At 38.0% G+C, this 24,857-nt stretch overlaps 1 protein-coding gene across 1 annotated transcript in view; it reads right to left on the bottom strand.

The window, feature by feature from the left end:
- LOC136885993 (zinc finger protein 93) overlaps positions 1 to 24,857 on the bottom strand; it is an 85,651-nt gene that overhangs the window by 8,888 nt on the left and 51,906 nt on the right. Inside the window, exon 8 of the mRNA XM_067158703.2 lies at positions 12,054 to 12,705. Coding sequence (XP_067014804.2) covers positions 12,054 to 12,705 — 652 coding nt within the window. The remainder of the gene's footprint in view (positions 1 to 12,053; positions 12,706 to 24,857) is intronic.

The following is a 24,857-nucleotide window of genomic DNA, read 5'->3' as shown; positions in this document are numbered from 1 at the left end:
TCGCATGTGGTATTGGCCTGCGAAGAGTACAGAGGATAAAACAAGCTACGGAAATAAAAACAAGAATAATGCACTGTTCAGGTCGCCAGGGAAGAACCCTAAGAGGAAGAAGCCAGTGACGGACCTCAATGATTTCAATAAAAATGTTCTGTGTACAACAATATTTGACATGTATTAAAATGGCGAATATCCTATGGCATTGAAACTGGCCTAGAAAATGAAGGCAGCAGTGGGATTTAAAGGCAGTAAAGATCCTATACTGTGGATTCTGAAAACATGGGTTTCTTCTTTAAGAAATGCAATGATGGGAGGAAATTCCAGATGGAAAGGATTGACATTGTTGCAGCTAGAATAACCTTCTTGAGAACAATTCATAAAACAAGAGAAGCCGGGAAGTCTTTAATATTCTATCTAGACAAGACGTGGGCGAATAAGAATCACACCAAAAGTACCTGTTGGAAAATGAGTGATGTTTCTGGAGGATTGAGGGTACCCATTGGTAAGGGGGGAAGCCTCATTGTGTGCTATGCCGGTTCATCTGCTACTGGATTCATCCCGCAGTGAAAATCAGCATTCCACTCAAAATCCAAGACAACAAATTAAGACTACCATAAAGATATGAACTATTCACTGTTCAAGAAATGGTTTGTGGAAAAATTGTTGCCTAACATATCACTCAATTCCACAATAGTAATGGACAATGCCAGTATTCATTCTTTTCAACTCGACCGAACTCCATGCACCAATACCCGGAAAGCTGATATACTGTCTTAGCTTTCAAGGTGCAATATTCCTCACACTTCTTCCCAGACAAGAGAAGAATTACACGCTGTGGTAAAATTATTTAAATCAAAGACAGTATCATATGAAAGAGACAGCATTGCCGAACAATATGGCCATCAAGTAGTTCGCCTCCCCGCTACCACTTCCATTATAATACAATTGAGCTAATTTGGGCCCAAATGAAATCATAATTTGCCGACAAAAAACAGCACTTTTAAAATTGCCGATGTTGAGAGACTGACCGACACATGAGGCTACTGCAAGCATATCAATTGAGGCATGGGAAAAATATGTACGGCACGCAGAGGAATTACAAGAGGAAGATCATGTACGAGAGATTCCTAGGGATGATGTAATGGACCCCTTCATTATCAATCTCCAAGATAGTGACGAAGAGAGCGGAAGTGAAGACGATGACGGAGATGACGATCTCTGATTTTAATTAAATGCTCAGGTAATTTTGTATTTATTAATTTAATTTGTTATGTTTTAATATTTACTGTTGTTTTCATTCTGTGTTTATTGTTAGCTTTTTTTCATATTTTCATATTATAAAATTAGGACTTTAAAGCTTCTCAATTTCAACATGGTAGATAAAGTTGTGTAGTTCACGCAAGTGTATTTAGTACATTAGTTTCGTAATTGCATATTCATTCATTTCTACACGGCTTGCGAACTTACCCGTGTTTTGCTTCTGATCCCCAAATTTGAACCCCCCCAATTCGGCCTGGTCAGTGATTTTGGGGAGTTTTCTATTTTTCCAGAAATCCTGGACGTATCATTTTCTCAACTTCCATTTACCTTCCTTAATATTTCAAAAATTTCCCTCAACACTTTCTCAGGGTTTGATGCTAAAAATTAATTTGGACTTACAGGAAACTTTTAAGCCCCCGAAAAATATACATCATCACTTTGGATTCCAATATATAAGTGAATGAAAAAATGTTTACACTTTCGTGCTGTTATGCCTCAATATTGCATGTACTGTATCTATATACATTTCTGCACTTGCCTTTCATTTCTCTCAACGTCTATTTACCTTCCTTAATATCTCGATAATTTCCCTCAACATTTTTTTTCTTTTTTTTGCTATTTGCTTTACGTCACTTTTTTTTTGCTAGGGGCTTTATGTCGCACCGACACAGATAGGTCTTATGGCGACGATGGGATAGGAAAGGCCTAGGAGTTGGAAGGAAGCGGCCGTGGCCTTAATTAAGGTACAGCCCCAGCATTTGCCTGGTGTGAAAATGGGAAACCACGGAAAACCATCTTCAGGGCTGCCGATAGTGGGATACGAACCTACTATCTCCCGGATGCAAGCTCACAGCCACGTGCCTCTACGCGCACGGCCAACTCACCCGGTGCTTTACGTCACACCGACACCGATAGGTCTTATGGCGACGATGGGACAGAAAAGGCCTAGGGATAGGAAGGAAGCGGCCGTGGTCTCTTAATTAAGGTACAGCCCCAGCATTTGCTTGGTGTGAAAATGGGAAACCACGGAAAACCATCTTCAGGGTTGCCGACAGTGGGATTCGAACCCACTATCTCCCGGATGCGAGCTCACAGCTGCGCAAACCTAACTGCATGGCCAACTCGCCCGGTCCTCAACACTTTCTCGGGGTTTGATGTTAAAAATTAATTTGGACTTTCAGGAAACTTTTAAGCCCACAAAAATATAGGTCATTGCTTTGGAATTAAAGACATAACTGGATGAAAAAATGTTTACACTTTTGTGCTGTTATGAGTAGCCAAATTGGCATCACCGCACCTCATACTTCTGTCTCTCTTTGCACAGTCGAAGATACAAAACCACTTTCCTGGCTGCATTCTCTTCTAATTATTTCGAGTCCAGATTTTTATATATTCGTTTTCTTCTTTCAGTATTTCAGACTAATGACTGGTTTTACCCTGCGATGAGTCTTCTCCAACTGGGTCGTACGTTTTGCGTCTGCATCCTGAGTTCACAAGAAATGTCATCATGAATGTCTTTCTTAGTCTTCTCTGAGGAGGTTTCCCCTGGTATTTTGCCTTTCAAAATTTCCATCAACACATTACGATGACAAAGCCTATGTCCTATCCAACAAAGTTGTCTCTTCCTAATCTGATTCTACAGCTGTCTCTTCTCTTGGACAATGTTCAATACCTCAATGCTGGTCTTCTTCGCCACCCAACTTATCCACTGCAATTGACACCAACACCACATCTCAAAGGCTTCTAGCCTCTTAATATCAATCTTAGTTAACATCCAGGTCTCAGCACAATAGAGCACAACAGACCAAACACAAGATTTCATTATTCTTTAACATAAGGAGGTACATTATTAACATATGAAATATGCATATAAATATGTAACAAAAAGCCTCAAAATACGAACAAAATATGTAGGTACACAAGAACCTTGTTTATCCGGCCCTCATTAATCCAGATCTCCGGTTCATCTGGATCGAAAATAATAAAAATTTTATTTTTACTTGTACTGTATTTCTTTTACGGGGTCGATCTTCTAGAATGTTTTTTCCACCAAGGATAGTTAAGGACAGGAATTGGAAGTAAGTCGGTCGTGATCTATCAAATGTACCGTCCCGGCATTCATCTGGAATTAAGAATGGGAAACCGTGGTATCTTCTGAGTTCCTTGACACATTTGTACACATTCCCGGATGCTTGGACGTAGATGTGAACGACGTAAATGACTCGTTGAAAAATGACTCTAATTCAGGTTACGGCATAATGACAGATGAATAAATTATTGAATCTTGTTCCTCGGCAGGTAATGACGAGAGTGATGGTGAATTTGAAAATGAAACCGGCGCTCTATCAGAAGAAACAATGACTCATGGAGAGGCAACAAAGCAGCTGGACAAACTGATGCCCATTTAGAATCTCAGATTGAAAGAACACTGGCAGAACTGATGTTAGTAAAACGTCGTGATCGTGCTGTGCGCAAACGCTAAACATATGTAAAACAGAAAAGGATCCCATATTACTGTAGTACATAAAACAGAGTCGTAAATGTAAGAAAAATGTTCTTATATTTTTTGTACAATTGAAAAAAAGGTATTACTGTACAACTTATGTTAATGTATTATATAACATGCACCGTATTTGTTTTTTTAGTTTTTCCGGATTGTCTGGATTTTCGGTCCCACTTAATCCGGATAAACAAGGTTCATGCTTTTTACTGAACATGAAAGGTTAAAAAAAAAAGGCTAATTTTAAACAAGTTATAATATAATTGTGTCACATTCGATACTGGTGCAAAAGCTAATCAAGGTGCGAAGCACAGTTTGTTACAAGGTATTTCTCCATCAATATTTTCAGGAATCCAGCTGAAGTTAGATTTGATGTACGCTACATCACACGCAATGTTAGGATTCGTAATTTATAAGCTGTGTTAACAAGTTATAACTTGTACTGATTGGGAGGAACATCCACCAATCTTCTTTTTATTTACGTTAGGATTCTGTAAGTATTTTTGTGCATCCCTCACCAATATGGCTGGCTCAGGAGGGAAAGGGTCAACAACAGTCTTAACATCATGAGGGTGTTCATTGTAGAAATTAACTGCCTGTATCCAAGTTCCCCATTGTGTTAACATGGTCTTTGGGGAAGTGTCGCTTTTGATACTTGCTCCTGGTAAGTGCACACCCGTAGGGTTGCCTTCGCAAACACCTTCTTGATTGAAAGAACTCTGCGGTTCTGAAGCATTATCTGTGGCAAGATCTCCTCACCCCATCTTGAAATATTATAATTTGAAGCAACTGTTTTCCACGTGTTCTTATGTTATTCACCAGTACTTACTCATAAATATGCCACGAATTCCACAAGTTGTTCAAACCGAAAATGAAACTGAGCATACCATAAGAGAAGTTATTATGCTTATTTTGCAGATTTTATTTTCAATCAAATTTAACAAAATATAGATATTAATAGACATAATATAGGCTTTGGACTTGTGCCGTGTCAAGAAATTAAGGTGAAATTCTTTACGTTTCGCAGAGAACTTTGCTCTGTATCTTCAGAAAAAAATCTTGACTGTTCATGAGAAAGGCTTTCCTCAGCAATTGCCCTTGCTGGAGCCTCTGTAGATTTAGCAATATTTTCACTCCACTTAGCAGAAGTTCCTTCTATTTTAGGGGCTGTTAATTTTATTACCAGAACTATTAATATAGCCTACTTAAATCTAGAAGAACTAGAGCTCACCTGTGTGGCCTTTATAAGAGCTATACACGAAGGGCTGCCTGGAGTATTATTAGGAATAGGTTAGAACTTCCCTCATACTTATCGAGAAATGACCATAAGCATAAAATTAGGGCCAAAAACCAGTATACAGACGTGGGCAAGTTTTCCTTCGTAAACAGGACCATAAGAACGAGAAATACTATTAGTTTAACTTGCATCATCGTATAAAATTTCAAACACAACTTCCAGTACTTAACACTATGGCTTACAATACTATAGGTTGTAGTTGTAGGGAAAACTAGTAGTTAAGTTCAACCTATAGTACTGTAAGCTGTAGTGTTAAGTACTGGAAATACAACTTTCTCGTGAACAGTTAAGATTTTCCTCTGAAGACGCAGAGCAAAATTCTCTGCGAAACGTAAAGAATTTCACCTTATTTTCATAACACGGCATAAGCCCAAAAGCCTATATTATGTCTATAAGCACAGGTCGTGAAAGTATCAATGGCAACATATAAATATTAATGTCGCTACTTTATTCTTACCTTCCAAAACATCCTTAATCCTCGTTTTTTCAGAATATAGTAACGCTTTTTTAAGATGTTCATAAAAAGTAGTGTACTGGTACAAAATGATTTGAAATAGTTCTAAAAAGCCTGAGATTTTGGACACAATGTGTATCGTACATGAAGCGATGTTAACTGATAGTGTGAAGACAAATTGTAAAGCCTGTTGAACACCATCAAATTTTTTTCAAATACAAGACTTAATAGGAATTTGTAATACTTCACAAGTTTACTTGTCAAATTGCTTGCAATACTTGAGAAATCTTCAAAAGTTGCCAAGTCTTTGAGGGAATGACCAAAAAAACTAAAAACCAAACCCCATGGCACTACAGCCCTTAAAGGGCCTTGGCCTCCCAAGCAACTGCTGCCCAGCCCGAAGACCTGCAGATTACGAAGTGTCGTGTGGTCAGACTGGGGCCACGATCTCAGTGTCAGATAGCTCCTAATTCTAATCATGTAGGCTGAGTGGACCTTGAACCAGCCCTCAGGTCCAGATAAAAATCCCTGACCTGGCCGGGAATCGAACCCGAGGCCTCTGGGTAAGAGGCAGGCACGCTACCCCTACACCACGGGGCCGGCTGAGGGAATGACCAATGGAATTAAAGTATTAACAGTGCACGCTAAGCCAATAGGCACCCAGGGATTGCTGGGAACCATAACCTACACGTGTAAGAGATCTTTTCCAGTTGTTTCTTCATATCTGATAATATGCTGGTTCAGCAGAAAGATTTTTCTAGAAGAGCTCTAGGATAGGCTAGAATAAGGAAGTTTCTTACTGGTGAATGTAAGAGCCGCGAGTTTAAATCCCGTGCCCTAATTGGTTATCTCCTGATTGCCCTATTTTCGGCTTCTGGCGACTTGGCCAGAGCCAAGCTTGTTTCCATCGTCTTTGATTTGTGACCAGCGAAGGGAGCAGAAGTCCCCTCCGTCTGTCTTGTGATGGAACTACCGACCCTCCGAGGTGAGCACTGTTTGGTTCATGTTTTGGATTTTAACTTTGAAATGTAAATTCTTAATTTAATTATTTTTTGTGCACTGGAGTTTGTCCGGAGTGTGTTCCATTTGCCAATTTTTAACTTCAAATGACTTAGCCCTCGCAGCCAGTCATACCCCCCCTTGTTTTCAGAGGTAATCGCCTATTCTTGTTTTGAACATTCTTATCTAATGTAATGACACTTTGTTCTCACGTCTTTTAAGTAGTTTGTAACGTGTTTTTTCCCTGGGGATGCCTCCAGTAATTCTGTATAAATTTAACGTACATCAGTTTGAAGCTATGCTGCTGCTGCTAGAGGCTTTACGTCGCACCGACACAGATAGGTCTTATGGCGACGATGGGATAGGAAAGGCCTAGGAGTTGGAAGGATGCGGCCGTGGCCTTAATTAAGGTACAGCCCCAGCATTTGCCTGGTGTGAAAATGGGAAACCACGGAAAACCATTTTCAGGGCTGCCGATAGTGGGATTCGAACCTACTATCTCCCGGATGCAAGCTCACAGCCGCGCGCCTCTACACGCACGGCCAACTCGCCCGGTCTTGAAGCTATGCGCCTTTTACTGAAGTGTTTTAGGAAAGGCTGCAACCTAACTGGCCTCTGCGTTAAATTTTATTATTTTGCTGCTTTCTGTCATTAGTAAATGTTTCAACAGGACCCTTCCTTAATTTCATATTATAATTTTCACATTGATTTCAATTTTTTTAAATGTAAATACCCTGCCATCGTCTATAATTCAATAACTGGTTGTCACCATTTTTGGTAAACATTGTTTCAAGAAGAAATAAGGTACAAATGTTTTTCGTAACGGATGTGTGCCAGAACATACATTGTTATATGTTATTCAATTTGTTTTGTGCCTTAACTTGAACTAATGATCAGTAAATTGGAGTGTTCAGAAAGGGATCACCGTTAATCTTGTTTTCCTTGCAACAAACTACCTTTCACAGACCTTGAATGGTTCCCAGCCCGCTTCCCATCTCCTTTCTTTTAGTTGTCATGTTGGTTAAACTGGTATTTATTTCTCGACATTGTTTTTGATGTATTTATCGTGTGTGTGTGTTTTTTAACTTTATCAAAGCTCATGAAGTTTAAATTTTCTTTATTTTTATTATTATTACTATTATTTTTGATGTTGTGTAATCCGTTATGGTTACAATAACAACAAAAACTGCTTTGCCTTCATGGCGAGGGATGTTGCTAAGTATGACGATGATGATGATGCTTGTTATTTAAAGGGGCCTAACATCTAAGGTCAACGGCCCCTATTGCTAAATATAAGGCACATCACTGCCTATATTCAGTGGGATCCGTAGAGTACTACAATAAAATGAAGAAAACAGCAGCATATGAGGAGATTGCAAGAAAAATATCTCGCGGAAGTGGACAGCTTTTATGTTTATTACCGTATGGTAATCTATCGTCATCACTGACCGCTGCTCATTTCCAAGAATGAGTTTTTCTCCTAAATTCTTCTTAAACTCTGTTGACTCTGTGGAGATGTTGCTGACTGATTAAGCCAATCTTCACATGAAACGTGCGACCACACAGGCCACATCTAAAGATGAGTGGAGGATGTGGTTGGATCTGACATAGTTTCCGCTTTTTATAGGTTTCAATTTCTTGTCTGCGAAGTGCCTACTCAAACAGTGAGACACCTTCTGCAGCAGCTTTGCGCCAAAGAACATGGTTTTGTGCAGTTATTGCCCAAATGTTAGCATTTATGTTGGCGCTATTCATAGTCTTCTTAAGCTGGTCTTTATAACGTTTCAAAGGAGCACCTTGAGGTCTTTTGCCACGACCAATCTCACCGTAGAGAAGTTGTTTAGGCAGTCTGCTATCATTCATATGCTGGATGTGACCAACTAATTTGGAGTCTGTGGCAGTCCGTTGCAGGTTTGGAGCTTGCTACTGCCTGTCTCATACTACATGTGCTGCAGTGAAAGGCTCTGAAATCAGGCCTCCACCCTGAAAGTTGAGGTCCACCATAAAAAGTCATGCTTGTGCATTTTCTCCTGCTACTCCTACAAAGTCCAACGGCGATGGGATAACGATGGTGGAAGCAGATTTAGAGTATCCTATATGTAAACCCTAATCAGAAATGTTTGATTTATGAAGACTACTGCATATTGTCGTTGTTGTTGTTATTATTATTATTATTACCAAAGGTAAAGCAAGTGGAAAAGACGAATACAATGCTGATATAATTAAGGCAGCAGGAAGCATTGGACTACAGTGGCTATACAGAGCCCTCAATGCCATATGGAAGGATGAAAGGATACCTGAAGATTGGCAACAAGGAAGCATTGTACCACTGTTCAAAAAAGGAAATAAGAAGAAATGTGAATATTATAGAGGTATAACCCTATTATCACATGGGCTAAAAATAATGGAGAAAGTCATAGACAAAAGACTGAGGGGTATAATGGAGGAAGAACAATATGGCTTTAGACTGAATACATCAACAATAGACTTGATATTTACAGTGCGAACGATAATGGAAAAACATCTCGAAAGGAACAAGGAAATCATCTTCATATTTTTGGATTTGGAAAAAGGTTATGATACAGTTAAGAGAAAACATGTATGGGAATGCCTACTGAAAAGGAATGTACCAAAATCATAAATTAATAAGATAAAAATGTTGTATCATGAGAGTGTACAAGTGGGGAGTGGTGACACTGAAACATTTTATACAAAAAAAAGGTCTCAAGCAAGGAAGTGCACTGTCGCCATTATTGTTTATTATACTGATGGATGAAATCATAAAACGTGTAAAACAGAGTATCAATAGTGATGAAGTGAATGCTTTGGTATTTGCAGATGATGTGGTGATTTGGGGAAAGGGAGAAAAGGAAGTACAAAGGAGACTAGACATTTGGAATGAAAATCTGAAGGAGTTTGTAATGGTAATTAGTAAAAAGAAAACTGTAGTCATGCACTGTGGAAAAGAGAAGTCAAGTGAACATAGACGGAGAACGGTTAGAGAATGTAGAACAGTTTACATATCAGGGTAGCATTATTAATAAAGAAATGAAATCAACCCTGAAATTAATAACAGACTTCGTAAAGGCACAACATTTTATGAATCAAGTCAGAGAACTTTTATGGGATGACTAAAAACCCAAGAGAACATAATTAACATTATATAAAGAGTATTTCAACCAATTGTAACATACGGACTAGAAATGCTGGCAACTAACAAGTGACAAGATAGTAAGATCCAAGCAGTGGAAATGACATTTTTAAGAACACTGATTAAAAAGATAAGAAGAGATAGAATTCAAAATATTAAAATCAGAGAAGAGCTAAATATAGAACCATTTGTACAGAAGATACAGAAAGCAAGACTGAGATGGTTTGGACATGTAAAAAGAATGGGAAAGGAACGGGTAGCAAGAAAATTGGAAAGAGAAGTTAGGGAAGGAGATCAGTTGGAAGACCAAGAAGAAGGTGGATGGATCAGATTTGGAATGACATTAGAGAAGCTGGATTGGATGTGGCGGAAGTAATGGAGCAGGAAAAGTGGAAGGACAGAAAGGAGTGGAGGAGGCTTGTTAACCACACCCGAGTGACTGGAGTGGGACATTGATGATGATGATGATGATGATGATGATGATGATGATGATAATTATTATTATTATGAAATTCCTAACATGTTTTCATGTAATACAGATATGAATAACTGTTACACTGCTATTCAATTCATGTGAGTAAAGACAATATACATAACATAACATATGCAAATGATGTTATGGCAGTAAATACATTGCAAAAATCATGTTGATGGTAACCACATTAATCTTTTCTCCATGCAAATTATGCTTTATGGCAAGTTTCCCACTGCTAGTCCAAGAACCACAACTGCTGCTTACCTTTCCTCCATTTTAAAACAAAATGTTACAAAACCTTATCAAATCTTTTCAAAACTTGTCAAACCTTCAGCAATACTGAACAATTTTTGATGAGAATTGACAATTTTTCTTGTGAAGTATTGAATAAGAAAAATCTAATGGTGTACAACAGACATAAGGGTAATTCTTTTCTTGATAATGAGTAGCGTAACAATTAATGTAGCACACTGCTTCATTAATATCTATTTCACATCACGTGTCGATTATCCACGGTTTCTCTACCTCCAATTACCGCAGATGATCAAGAGTTTAAGTGTCCAACAAGGGAGCGCACTCTCACCACTGCCATTCATTACTGTCGTGGACAATATTCTTAAAAACCTGAAAAGAGAACGAGATGGATAACTACACACACACACACTGGTATTTGCTGACGATGTAGCAACCTGGGGAGAAACAGAGGTAAGAAGTACAAACTAGGCTAGTTGAATGGGTAGCAAATTTCAAACAGTATCAGATGAAAGTTAGAACAACAACTGTTGGACCGAAAATGAGTAGGAAAGATACTGGCTGCCACATAAAGCTTAAGGGTGAAAACATTGAACGTGTACAGGTATCCAAATACCACGGGAGTATGATTTCCAGCAAGGGTACTGCAGATAGAGACAGAGTGGCTAGCAAGTCCAACTTTTACAACCCTGTACGTTATATTTTCTTTTCTATTTTTTTTTTTTAATTTGCTTTACATCGCATCGACACATATAGATCTTATGGCAATGCTGGGATAGGAAAGGCCTGGGAATGGGAAGGAAGTGGCCATGGCCTTAATTAAGGTACAGCCCCAAACATTTGCTTGGTGTGAAAATGGGAAACCACAGAAAACCATCTTCAGGCTTGCCAACAGTGGGCTTCAAACCTACTATCTCCCGGATGCAAACTCACAGCTCAGCACCCGTAACTGCACAGCCAACTCATCCGGTGTAAGATATCTATTTTGGGATAATAAAGTGCCCATAAGAACCAAGATGACTCTGTATAAGTCATACTTTGTGCCCATTCTCACACACAGTTTAGAAACATGAACGCTGGAAGAGAGAGAAGTTAGTAAATTGCAAGCATGTGAAATGAAGTTTCTACGAACTACCCTTCAAAATACATGCAAGGACCATGTAAGGAATGATGACATCAGTATGGAACTGGACTCGATGGAAGACAAACTAAGGACTTTGAGACTAACATGGTATGGTTATGTAAAGCAAATGCCTAGCACAAGAACACCACGTGCACGCCTAGAAAGAAGGGCTGAAGGAAGAAAACCAGTGAGAAGACCTAAGAAGAGATGGCTGCACCAGCTGAGAGATGATGTGAAGAGAAGAGGAGGAAATTGGGAGTCAGTGGTGAGAGAGAAGGCACTTCTGGACAGACGACGACAGTGAAGACTCATCCAATACCACCCTACGCTGGAGGGGTTCTATGATGATGATGATGATGATGATGATGATGAATCAAGTGTCTACTGTATGTTTGTAAATTAAGATTTGGACAGAATCGTCATAAACTGCATGTTGGTACTACAAAGTGAGACAACCCTGATAGAAACTAGTTAAACACAATCCTATCAACATGCTGCAAGAGTCGCATGATACTGTTGATGATAAAAGAGTGAGGCAGACTTACCTATAGGTCTTGGTGCAAACCAAACACTTGTGCGGTCTCTCCCCAGTGTGAATAACGCTGTGGGACACCAGACCCTCTCGGTTGCGGAAGCTCTTGCCGCAGGTAGAGCAAAGGTACCGGCGATCGTTGCTGTGCAGGCGGAGATGTCTAGAACGCAGTTTTGAAGAACGGAAACGAAGTCCACACTGTTTACATGCATACGGACGGTCACCCGAGTGGATACGTACATGATCGGACAGGGTCCAGTTGGTCTTGAAGGACATCCCACAGGTTGCACAAAGGAACGGTCTCTCATTTGAGTGTGAACGCTCGTGCTGTGCCAATAATTGGGGAGTCCGAAAGTTTCGACTACACACCTTGCAAGGGTAAGAAACTCCATCCACATGAAACTTAAGATGTGTTTTGAGAACATAATTTGTCTTGAAGCACATGCCACAGAAGTTGCACGAGAAGGGTCGGATGGTCGAGTGAACAACCTTGTGACGATCCCGGTTTCTGGCAGTTCTGAAAGTTTTGTCACATTTCTTACAGGGGAACGGTCTCTCTGTTTTGTGCGTTCCCAGGTGAATCCGTAGGTACGTCTTGTTTGTAAATGTCTTTGGACATAGGACACACTTCAAAACTGGTGGAGGCTTAGTATATACAACGGCAACTGGAACAAGAAACAATGTTAACATACATGCTTTCCCTCTCACACAAAAATAAGATTTAAGATAATGTTTTTAACCCTAGAACTGCTTGATGTTTATCTGTTAAATGCTGGAGTATTTTTCCACAATGCACAGAATAAAAGTAAGGAGTGTCAGAATGCACATCGTAATCACAACTTAACCTTATCACACATCTATATAAAGCTGAAAGACTGATTTATACGTGGGTGGGTCAAATATAAACGAGCCTATTTTATTGTGTACTTGTAGAATGCCTGAGGGGTTTGATACTTTTAAGACGCATGTGGTGTAGGTTCGGGGAGGGGAGGGTAGCCTTGGGAGCTCGCCTTATTCACATGGTCAGTTGCCATCACGATGAGCGAGAGAGAGGTGCACCCTGCCGATGCACAATGTGTTGTAATAAAGATGTACGTCAATGCAGCTGAAATTCACTGTTGTTCGCTCACACAGTTTGGGGAAAGAACAAGTTCATGGACTCGAAAGAAACACTGGGGCAGCGAGTTCAGGAAAGGATGAGAAACGATGGCCAACCCACGCCCCTGCACCAGCATCACGCTCCAGAACATCTGAGCTATTAGTGAACTCACTGAAGCTGATTTCACAGTGCTTGGAATTTCTCAAGAAATTCTCATAAGCTACACGAGTGTCCAATCAATCATCCGGCAGGAGTTGAGCATGTGAAAAGTGTCGGCTCGTTGGATTCCACGGTTACTGAATATAGAACAGAAAACTGTCCGAGTCAAAGTTTCTCAAACACTTCTCACACGGTATGAAGAAGGTGATGCATTTTTTTGGAAAAAATCATCATATGTGATGAGACTCGGGTGCACCATTATAATCCCCCAATCAAAGAGAGCCAGTATGGACTGGACGAGGAGCGGCGAGCGGGCACCGGTGAAAGCCAGGACAAGATTGTCTGCAGAATTCTGGGACTCAAAAGGTGTCTTATTGGTTGATTTCCTTCAGACTATTAATGCTGCCTACTACTGCAACCTCCTCAGTCAAGTTCGAAGTGCCTTCCGGGCAAAAAGGCACTGTACCTCAATAAGAGGTGTGCTGATTATCCGCAACAATGCACGACCCCATATCGCAGCAGCAACACAACAAAAATTGGCCGAAATGGATTGGAAGGCCCTTCCACATGTGATTTTCACATGTTCGGCTGGCTTAAGGAAGATCTTGGTGAACGGCGCTTCACAATTAATGAGGAGGTATAAGATTTTACGTGCAAATGGCTGAACACCCGGTCTCAAACATTTTTTGAGAGTGGCATCATAAAACTGCCTAACCGTTGGAAGAAGTGCATACCGTATATAAGATGGGTGAATATGTAGAAAAATAAGAAAAATGTGTTTTTGAATTAATTTGTTTATTAAAAAAGGCCCGCTTATATTTGATCCACCTAAGTATAATTTTGATAATAATAAAGAAATCAGTGTCTTTATTTTCAACTAATCAATAAAAGGATTTTTATAAAACCTTTTAATAACAAAGTATTGACTTCCCTGCACTAAAAAAGGATAATTTCACAATTTGTCTCAAAAACATGATACTCGCGAAGTTCAAAGTGCCTTTTTTTTTTATCACTCAACAACAAGTTTTCAATTATTTCTGTTCAATTTTTGTTAGTTACAGAAAAAATAACATGCGTTGCCTACCATTTTGCTCAATGCAATCTCAATGTCAGCATGAAAGTACTTCCACTTCTGCAGCCAAATATTGGCCTATGGTCATCATTAGTTTCTCAAAGGCTTTGAAACCAAAAAGACAAAACTATCCGGAACCAGCATGACTTGACATTAATGTCATCTAGTGATTTACAATAAACCTAAGTCTCTACCCGAGAAACAATCCGCAGTTCTAGGGTTAATTCCAGTTTCTACTACTTAGGAAATGAAACATCTAGTGTTTGAATGATCTAACAGAATGGCACAGAACTGTTAATCATTTATTTATTTGTTTATTTATTCAATGACTTATTTTATATGGCGTGGATCAGGCTATGAAGCCTGCTGTTCTGCCAAACCATCTTATATGTGCTACATTGTACAAACTACAGAGCCATAAGGTTTTTAATTACATATAATTAATTATGAAATTAAACTTAAATAATAGTTATAAAAGGTAAATTTTTTCGAGTTACTATAAAGAAACATTATATACTAATTTCTTAAGACTATCTACCATTTACAACATCTCGTTTTAAATGCATTTCTATTTAATACACGTTCTAAGTATGGACCTGTACCACGAAGTGCGGGCATTCCCGTGCTGTCGCTGTGCTGTGTAATGGGAAGTGACGAGTCAATGGGAGGCAGATAAGCTGGGTGCACCTGCCAGCCAACCGATGAGAGAAACTAAATATAGTGTGCCATTTCACCGTTCTATAGTTGCAGTATTAGGAATAAAAATGGCGTTCCAGCTATTAATGGATCAATATAAAAGCAATTAACAGCGGTACGAGCCAAAAAGATAATAATTTCAACCGGCAATCACGGAAAGAACCACTCTTAGAAGGCGGTGAGAAAGAATGACAAGAGCAGATTATTTAAACTGATTATTGAAAAAAGACTTCCATTAGAACAAAAACTCAATCCAGCACTGCATCGAAGAAAGGACGGAGTCGTGTAAAGAAACGAGTTTCTTATCAGATTCTATAATCAATTATTGAAGAAGAGATTAAATCCGCGACAGCCCGCTCAACGTCAGCTGTAGGCTGACATATATACGTGAAATTATAGACCAGCTATAAGGAAACGTCAAGTTGGTTCAGTACTACGTCACGGTTGGGCTCGGAAACATTATATTTTTTGCCCGATACTGCATAACGTGGAGAGAGCAGTATTCAACTGGATATAAAGTGCAATTCTAAAAGTACATAAAATTTACATCTGTTCGGCGAGCAAAGCAGTTGACAATAAGAGGACATTTAGAGCTGTTATAATCAAATTAGACGGCCCAGAACACATATATTCTTTCATCATTAGTACTACGAAACAGATTACAGCATGTATAAATCAACTAATGCCTTGTGTTATTCTGTCCCTGACGTAATGAAGACCACTATGATGTTCTAAGAGGCTGAGGCAGAGACTACTCCGGCTATGGTGGCGCTTCACGAGATTGATGACCCAGGAGGGTGGTAATCAGCTGAGAGGACGAGATGGACCCGATTACCTAAGCCGAACCATGGAGCGAGGCCTACCATTCCCGATGAACAACAGCGAGATGGGAGTCACTACCCAATAAGCAAAGTTAAGTCCCCTATGAGTCGTTTCGTAAGTAGAAACCTTTATTTCTTTTGGCTAAATGTGATAAGCTTTATGACATTGTGTGTGCGTAGTTAATATTCAAGTGTAGTTACAAGGAAGTAGGTATTCATCTGACGTTACCGTTAATCCCATACATAGGTGTAAAGTACCAGTAAATGCCGTTCGCAAGTTTATCAATATGGTGTTAGAGAAGTGATTGATATTTTTTTAAATCGTTGTCAGTGAAGTGTTAGAGTAGTAAGTGGAGGTTAATATACATGCATGATGGCTTTAACAAAATAGCAACCGTGGAGATCGTATTTAGGGAATGTTTACAACAAAATATAGTAGCACAGTTTAATGTTGTGATGTGCTGTTCTTTGATACTATGACAGTAATGATAATGGTTTTATATGTGTAGGTTATGGCACATATGCTGCGTATTTGATGAAACGAGTGCCTTGAGATGCACTAATATGAATGCTACGTGTTAATTGAAGTGATAAATGGTGAATGAAATAATGATATGAGTTGATAGTAGATTATGATGGTGATAGTTATTGTTATTTAGGAAGTTGGTCATAGTATTCTTCAAGAGATGATAGTATGTGTAAATTGCACATGCTAAGGTATATATTGAAACGTAATGTTTTCAATTGCTATTTTTTATTTCCTAATATATATAATATAGATTAGGATACGATCTCAATGCCATCGATATAGAATTAATTGAGTATGTAGGATCATCAGAAGAGCCGAGAGGCCAATAACGTCAATATTTAGGCCTTCACTGACATATCTATGATCGTTTTCATGTATTCTCACATACGGCAACTTAATTTATGGTTTTATGGGAGCAGTTTGACACATCACTGGTAACTTAGTCTTTCATATATGGACTTTAGATGAAGGTAGAGTCTTCTAATGTGTCAATTTTTCCACGTATGGTATTATTTGTTGGAGAGTTAGTTAAATACATTTGGCAATGCTATATTCAGTCAGATACGCACTTTAATTGAATTTCAACCATGAATTAAAATAATAATTAAATGATTTAGCCACATAAGCCTTACGATAGAATTAATTTGAGATTACTTACGACTTAAAGTGGACTTGAATTTGTTTATATGGAGGACAGTCAACATGAAATATGAAACATTATGAAAATTTGCAAACTTGAACTAGTGGAAATCCCTAAAGAACAAACATTATTTTCTCACACGATTTTCCTACTGTGCATGGACATTGATGTGAAGTTTTCAGCCAAGTGATATGCATTTCTCTAGTCACATGTGAATTTAAGTTCAAATGATAGAATTTTTGGTAATTTTGAGGAGCAATCCAGCTCAATAAGGAAAGATTCCAGATCTTAATTAATTAATTGACTAATTATTGGCTATCTTCACTGCGTTTTCATATTCTTAATTGAAACCACAATTTGAAATACTGTATATAGTAGGGAGTATAGTTTTGTTTTCACTTAAACCAATTGGATGCATCTGATTGTTACAACTATATTGAATAATTTTTCACTTGATTATATATAATTTAATTTTTTTTCTTTTCATTTAATTTTCACGGATATTACTTAATTACAATATAATTTTTCGACAGGCCAGGATTAGCTTATCGTTGAATGAGGCCTGATTTCCATTTATTTGTTAAAGGTTTTCCAAACCTGTTTTCTTTCAATGCAACATAATTACGGCACTTAGAGATGCTGATTGCGTTATGAAAACATCTACATTTGTATAAGATAATTTCTCACGATACTCTACGTGATTTTCAAATCATACTTAGACTAATTTGTCAATAAATGCTGAGTAGTGAAAATATGAAAATTCTTTTAATGCCTACTTAGAATAAGAGCTAGATATAAGCCTAGAATGACTCTATTTCTGATTGCGATTTCGATGATAACATGCACGAATTTCTTGAAATGCCATAACAACTTGGATCTTGCGATAAATTTCGGCAACATGCGAGTATGGTATCCGACTGATAGCATGTTGGAGACGTCCTTCTACGTAGGTTGAGATTTACCATAGGCCATCGGTGTACTTTCTCACACGGAACTCACAACCCAGTAATATCAGATAGATGGAATCGTCATTAAGAGCTAGTCTGGAACTCATGTATCCCCACCTGGACGCGGGAGCGGTGCAATAGGGATTTATATCTTCTGTAAGTACTGAATGGTGGAAAATATAAAACATTCTATTTAAAGGAATAATTATTTTCGCACTTAGCCTATACGCAGGAAGTTGCTCGAAGGAGCTCAAACTAATTTCTGTGATTTTCCAACCAAATTACAAAAAATCAACACGTAAACAGTTTAACACACATTCAAATTAAATAAATCACACTAATACAGGAAACTATGAGCATTTTAGAAATGAATATACCTTGTACATATTATTATTGGTAAAGCCAAAAAATTACTAAACTCTGAAAATAAATTTTTAAAAATAAATGATGGTTTTCAAAGACAGAAAGATCAGACATTATTGCGTCTTTCTACTTCACTCTTAGACCTGAAAGAAAGAACGTTTAATTCTGAGGGAAGGGCTGGGAACCTACCAAAGGCATGGACATGGCTTAGATAGCGGATTCCAAAATGAATCACCGTGATCCTTAGTTTTAAAAATATTATTTACAAGATAATTCTACATATACATTCCAAGTTATGACCTATAAGTTCAGTGATATACATAGGTTGTTCGTAGCAGTGTAAATTCAAATTACAAATCAGCTGTACATCTAGTTACCAGTGCAGTAGTACAATGCAATTTACAGGTTATCCAAAATCTAGCGTACCGTACCTAAAGTGATACAAAACTATGAGAGGCAAACCCCAAGGGAAATACTATTAAACTACAATATACATATTTTAGTGAAACAAACGGGAATGCCTCGGAAAACGAACAGGTAAGTCTAGCAGAAAAACTAAAGCATCATAAGTAACTAATTTGGTGAATCTAGGCGAGGTTAGGGCAGACTCCTGTATGAAAACCAAATCGGAACATTACGGAATTTTTAACAGGAACGGAATGCAAGAGTGCTTACCCGGGGAGTGTGCCATCCCGAAAACCGGAGGGACGTCATCCAGATAGGCTGCTCGCAGACAGATAACCGAGACCAACAGAATTCAGGATACAGAATACCTTTGAACACTACCTTGCTCACTATATATAGGAATTACTGGCCTTGGAGGCAACCAATCAGCGTGCACGTCTTCCCTATCGCCACCTAGACTCACCAATCACAACCTTACTTTAGATCGAGAACTCAGACTAACATTCTAGAATACGCATGATCGCGAAAGTCGTATTTTTCCAGAATAAACAGAACACACTTTCTAGAACACATACCAACAAAGTAACACACTCAGTACAAAAGTTATGCAACTTTCTAGATCTTTCCAGGAACTATAGACAGAATTCTACTATTTACAAATGCCTATGTTACAACATTATACAGTACAGGTTAGGTCATTAAATTATCTTATGCTCTACAAATAACAGTACAGGTTAGGTCATGATAAATGAAACAGTATATGGTACTTCGCCAATAAAGTCTTTAAAAAAATTACATTCCACTCATCCTACATAGTTCACTTGTAACAGTTTTCAAAGACAGAAAGATCAGACATTATTGCGTCTTTCTACTTCACTCTTAGACCTGAAAGAAAGAACGTTTAATTCTGAATAATTTGATATCAATATGATGTGTGTGTTGCAATTCACTCTTGAAGTATGGCGCAAAGTTATTCACTGTACATGTAACTGTCATTGATGTCAGGCCCTCGCAGTCTGATACACGGTGTGCAGCTGTGACTGGGTTACTTCCCACATAGCGGGAATAACTTTTGGCAAAAGAAGGTCATTATTACTGTCTGAATCATCTGAAAATTCAAGGATATCGGCCTCGTTCGGCCTTGAATATGGCCTAGCCATTACGATAAAAAGATGACGCAAGCATGTGCAACAACGGAGTAATGAAAAAGGAGTAAATTATAGTTTGCGAAGTACAGCATACCAGAGAAACGAAATAAACTCTAAACTAAACTGATAGCAAGATGAAATTGTTGTATTCATAAGCTAACCAAAACAGATCCATGCAATAACAACTTTGAATAACCACAACATAAACATTCACGGTCAACAGATTTCATTTGTCGAAATTAAAAATATTTTGTAGGGCTGATGGATATATCTGTAGAGTAAAACACAAATGCAATGCTTTAAGTTACTGTCACGATCAACTGTTACCATTTAACAGCCACGCGAATGACCAAAGTCCCTAAATAGGACAGAGCTGATGTATTGGCGCCGTAAGCTTTCTCGCCATAACATCTCACACCGATAGATCGGCACGCTGAGTACAAAAGGGTTAAAGTCAATATGGAAACAAACAAGATATACATCAATTGCATCCTTAACTGCCAGGTTTTAATGAAGCCCCTAACCTGGGGAAGAGATGCTGCCAGCTGGATTTCAATGGCATTTCTGTTTATATACAGTCAAATCGTCTAGAGTCAACTGCTTTTTTGGCATCCTTTTGTTGCTACTTCACAGAGAAACCGAACTACATTAAGAATAAAAATATTGTATGATTGCCCATACCTTGTGACATGTTTCCTGTAACTTTCATATTCTGAACTTTTGTGGTGACCAAGAAAAAAAAACCATTGTAAGATCATAAATATCAACTGTAATCCCTCAAGTGGGGCACCAAGATGACAGTATCACAATGGTTGTTCTACTAAACCTATAATCTGTCATTCTTCATACTTGCACTACTAAACCTAGGAACAAAGTTATGTGGGGGTAAAATATGTGCAAATTTCTTAATTTGCTTCATATCAACTTCCAAATATAAATTCCGACCCATTAGACAGAATCTTATGCCCCAAATAATGACATAATTGTGGTGGACTTACGACGATTAGGGCAGCAGCTGCATAGTGTAAGAAAATGTTTTGAAACATTACCGTATTTGGTATCATTACCATCGACTTAACATTCATTCAACAACTGTCGCCAGAAACATTTTGCACCAAAAGCACTGCACACTGCTGCTATGCAGGTGGTCAACTTTGTATTCGAATACAGTTTGACCAAGTGACATTTTTCAATATTAACAAAAGGAAAAATAAATAAATTTTTTAAAAAAATCTAAGATAACTGAACGTCAGGTTGGGAATAAAAAGCTGAAACAGGTAGATAATTTCAAGTATTTAGGATGTGTGTTCACCCGGGATGGTAGTATAGTACAAAGGTGCAGAAATTTTCTCTGAATCGAGGAGAAAGCCCCAAAGTTTTGCAGTCAGCAAGAATCCCACAAACCTGATAAGTTGTGCTGCATAGCGTTAACAGTGATATTACTTGTTTCTAAATATAAAATTTAAACTGTCCAGAAATTTTAATTTTTGAGCTATAGTAAGACTGTTAACTGTAAATGCTTGTGTCAGCTTTGTTTTATAAAACTCATATGATACCAATCATAGACAGTGATCTAATTCTTGCATGGTCGTTTGTCTCGGATGGCAGTATTTTGACTACACATGACTATGAAGTAGGCCAATTCCAGGTGTTGCGTGTATACGTTTGTACATTTTGTTTTAACGTATATATGAAACTTACCACCTAAACAAATTGAGATTTATGCATAATAACGTCTAGATGATACTTAATAACCACCACAAATTTCATTGTTATAAACCTGATGTATGCGATTTTATAAAATTTTAAACGTAGCAATTCGTGTTTACATGGGACAGACTTTTAACTTCAAATACCTTTACGTTTTTTCTCAATTCTGCGAATTTGGTAACTTATTAGTAGAGCTGGGATTTTTATGTAGTATCAAGTGGCATAATATGTACATAAATATGTAACAAAAATCACCAAAATATGTAGCAAAATAAGTAGAATGGGCAAAATATGTAATACCATATAATTAATATAAACTTACCATTTTGTCAGTTACAACACACTAAACAATGCTTTATATTACATTTTGTAGCACAGTGAACAATTAAGTTTTCTTCAATGTTCTTTGGAGTCATATGAATATATCACACACATACTCAGTAGAAACGTACTATTTTCAACATTCAAAGCATGCTTATTCCTTAAATTTTGTAGCACAGTGAACTGTTAAGTACTTTTGGATGTTCTCTGGGGTCATGGAAAGGCGTTTGTCACTTAGGATGTTCTTATATGCAGAGAAAGATCTTTTGATATCACATGATGTAACTGGGGAAAATTTTATGAGAGGAATTTTTGCTGGAGAAATGTCCTTGGGAGGATCAACGTCATCTCCATTTAGAATTCGGCACACACACTGTGAAATGTTGAATAACCAGGATTTCTCTTCAACACTTTTTGCAATTTACTCAACACACTTGCACCAGTTTCCCTATGCACAGCACTTAGTTTTTCAATAGCATCCTCTATGATGGCAATAGAATCTTGTAGTGGCAGTCCTGATGTTTCTAGATGTTTGATGCTTTCTGGAAGCCAGCATAAATTGCCCCTGATGTACATGATTGAGAAGACCACTTTGGAGTCACTAAAGGCAGTTTGTGATTCAGTAATAGATACAGCATTTTAAGGATCAAAAGAATCTACCACAGTCTTTATAGCATCTAGATGCTCACCAAAGAAGTTAACTGCTTTATCCATGTCCCCCACCTCGTTAACACTGGTTCCGGTGGCAGTGGTATCTCTGGCAATTGCTGTTTGTAAGATAGCACTCGTTGTGGAGCTTTTAGAAAAACCTTTTTTGTTGCTGAAATAAATCTATTCATTTGTGGAAGCTTAGCTCTAATAACTTCGGCAACACATTGCAGTCCATGAGCCAAGCATGTGAAATGGAGCATATTGGGATAAAACACCTTCAAACCAGTTGCAGCCTAGCATATATGCTGCGGCATCAGAATACATCACTAATACCTTTTCCTCCTTCATCTCGGTCGGCCACAGAGCTCTTAATCCATCATTCACAAATCTCTTAATAGTTGAGTGATTTGTATAGTCTAGCTCTTTACAGTAGATCAAACACGGTTTTGAGGCGATGTCAGGTTGTAGCTTCCCCACCACAAGATTTGCAATAAATCTACCCTTAGCATCTGTTCTTTCGTCAACAGCAATCCATATGAAAGAATTTCCTATATGCAGTCTTATGTTGTGCATTACCTCATCGTAGACTTGAAGATAATTCTTGCCTAGTGTTGATTGGTTAGGAACATGTTGCTTGCTGTATTTTTCCAGAAAAGATGTGAATTCAGACACTTCAAGTTTATACCATGGAATATTGGCTGCAATTATTACACTGCATAACTCTTTATAAAAAGGGTTACTTGAATATGAAGGCTACATCTGTATTAAAAGGATTTGTTTCTTTTGTAGACCTAACTGTTGGTTTTATCTATGCAGAGCAGTTCTTGCATATTGCTCAAGCTGGGATTTTATGAAACATGCAATATATTTGTTGCATGCTTCGAAAATCACTACTTTGCCAACAGTTGCAAGGGACTCGTCAACTGCAATCCATGATTTTAACTTTGAAGCCAGCGATGACGCTACTGGTGCCATATTGACTCCAGAGGAAACTGATGTTCATGAACTATGTTCTTCAGCTGTTCAAAAGAAACTAAAACCTAATTGAGATATTTAAAAGGAAGACAGCTCTAAGAATAGATTTGGAAATTCCTAAGTACATAACAAAGAGGTCACAGAAATGTGTTTAGAAAAACATTCCTGAAAACTCCAACATGAAAGTGCCCAATTGAGTGTGAAACTTCAATTCAGCAAATTATTTCATATCTGGACATTCAACGCGTACCGGTACGTAATATACAGTTTGAATGAAAGCTTGATCAGAAAAAAGTATAAAATAAAAAAACAATTTATGTTCATTCTGCTTCTGGTATAGACTCATCAAAATACCATTTCCCACGAGTAAAACGAGGCACTGGTAATTTTCTTTCAATTTCACTTTCATTCAAAAAACACTCGTCTTTCGTCGGTGGTTCACAAAACAGTTTAACTTCATCATTGCACTTGCGAAAATTGGTTACAAAATAAACATCACTTTCAGTTATGGTACAAACATAATACTTGGAATATTTCTAATTAAATGAAATAAGTTTCATAATGATAGATCCATATTGAACTGTGATTACAATAGAGTAAATTAATGTATTATTTGGGTCCACCTTTTCAATACAAAATGTAGATAATTTCAAGTATTTTGTATTGAAAAGGTGGACCCAAATAATACATTAATTTACTCTATTGGAATGTTTCTTTCCGCGGTATTTTCCAAGGACGAAGTCTCTCACTTCAAAAGTCGTATCACGGGGTGGATTTTCGTCATCTACTTCGATCCTGCAGTCTGGATGTGGAAAGTGTGTGGTAGTCATTTCTGAATAAATATTTTCTTGCCTGAACTATGTTATTTTTTTAATGGCTCCACATACTGAATATCATGTGTTCCTGGTACTGCACAAACATTGGGGAAGTGGATTTTCAGAAGGGGTTTATTCCTTTCAACATCTTCAGAAGGAACAAATATAACATTTGTGCTTGCTGAATTTCTTTTCGCTACTTCCACGACATCATGCACGCTTATAAGGTCTCTTTTTTGCAGGTAGAGCAACAGTCAAATTACGTTTTAGTGTTCCGCCAACACCACGTTTCCCATGACCAGACGCAAAAAAAATTCCAAGTTACATTCATTCCAAAAGTTTCCTTAAAAAAAACGTTAGGTTTGCGAACATGAACCTTTGCATGAACTGCCTCGCCACCCCGTCCAAGAAGATAAACACTATGGTGATTTCTGGTTGTTTTTCCTTGGCGTCTGTTAATACTGTG

This window comes from Anabrus simplex, chromosome X (assembly GCF_040414725.1).
Source record: "Anabrus simplex isolate iqAnaSimp1 chromosome X, ASM4041472v1, whole genome shotgun sequence".
Classification (NCBI taxonomy): Eukaryota; Metazoa; Arthropoda; class Insecta; order Orthoptera; family Tettigoniidae; genus Anabrus; species Anabrus simplex.
The sequence above is the reverse complement of the archived record's forward strand: the minus strand, read 5'-3'. Positions and strand labels throughout refer to the sequence as shown.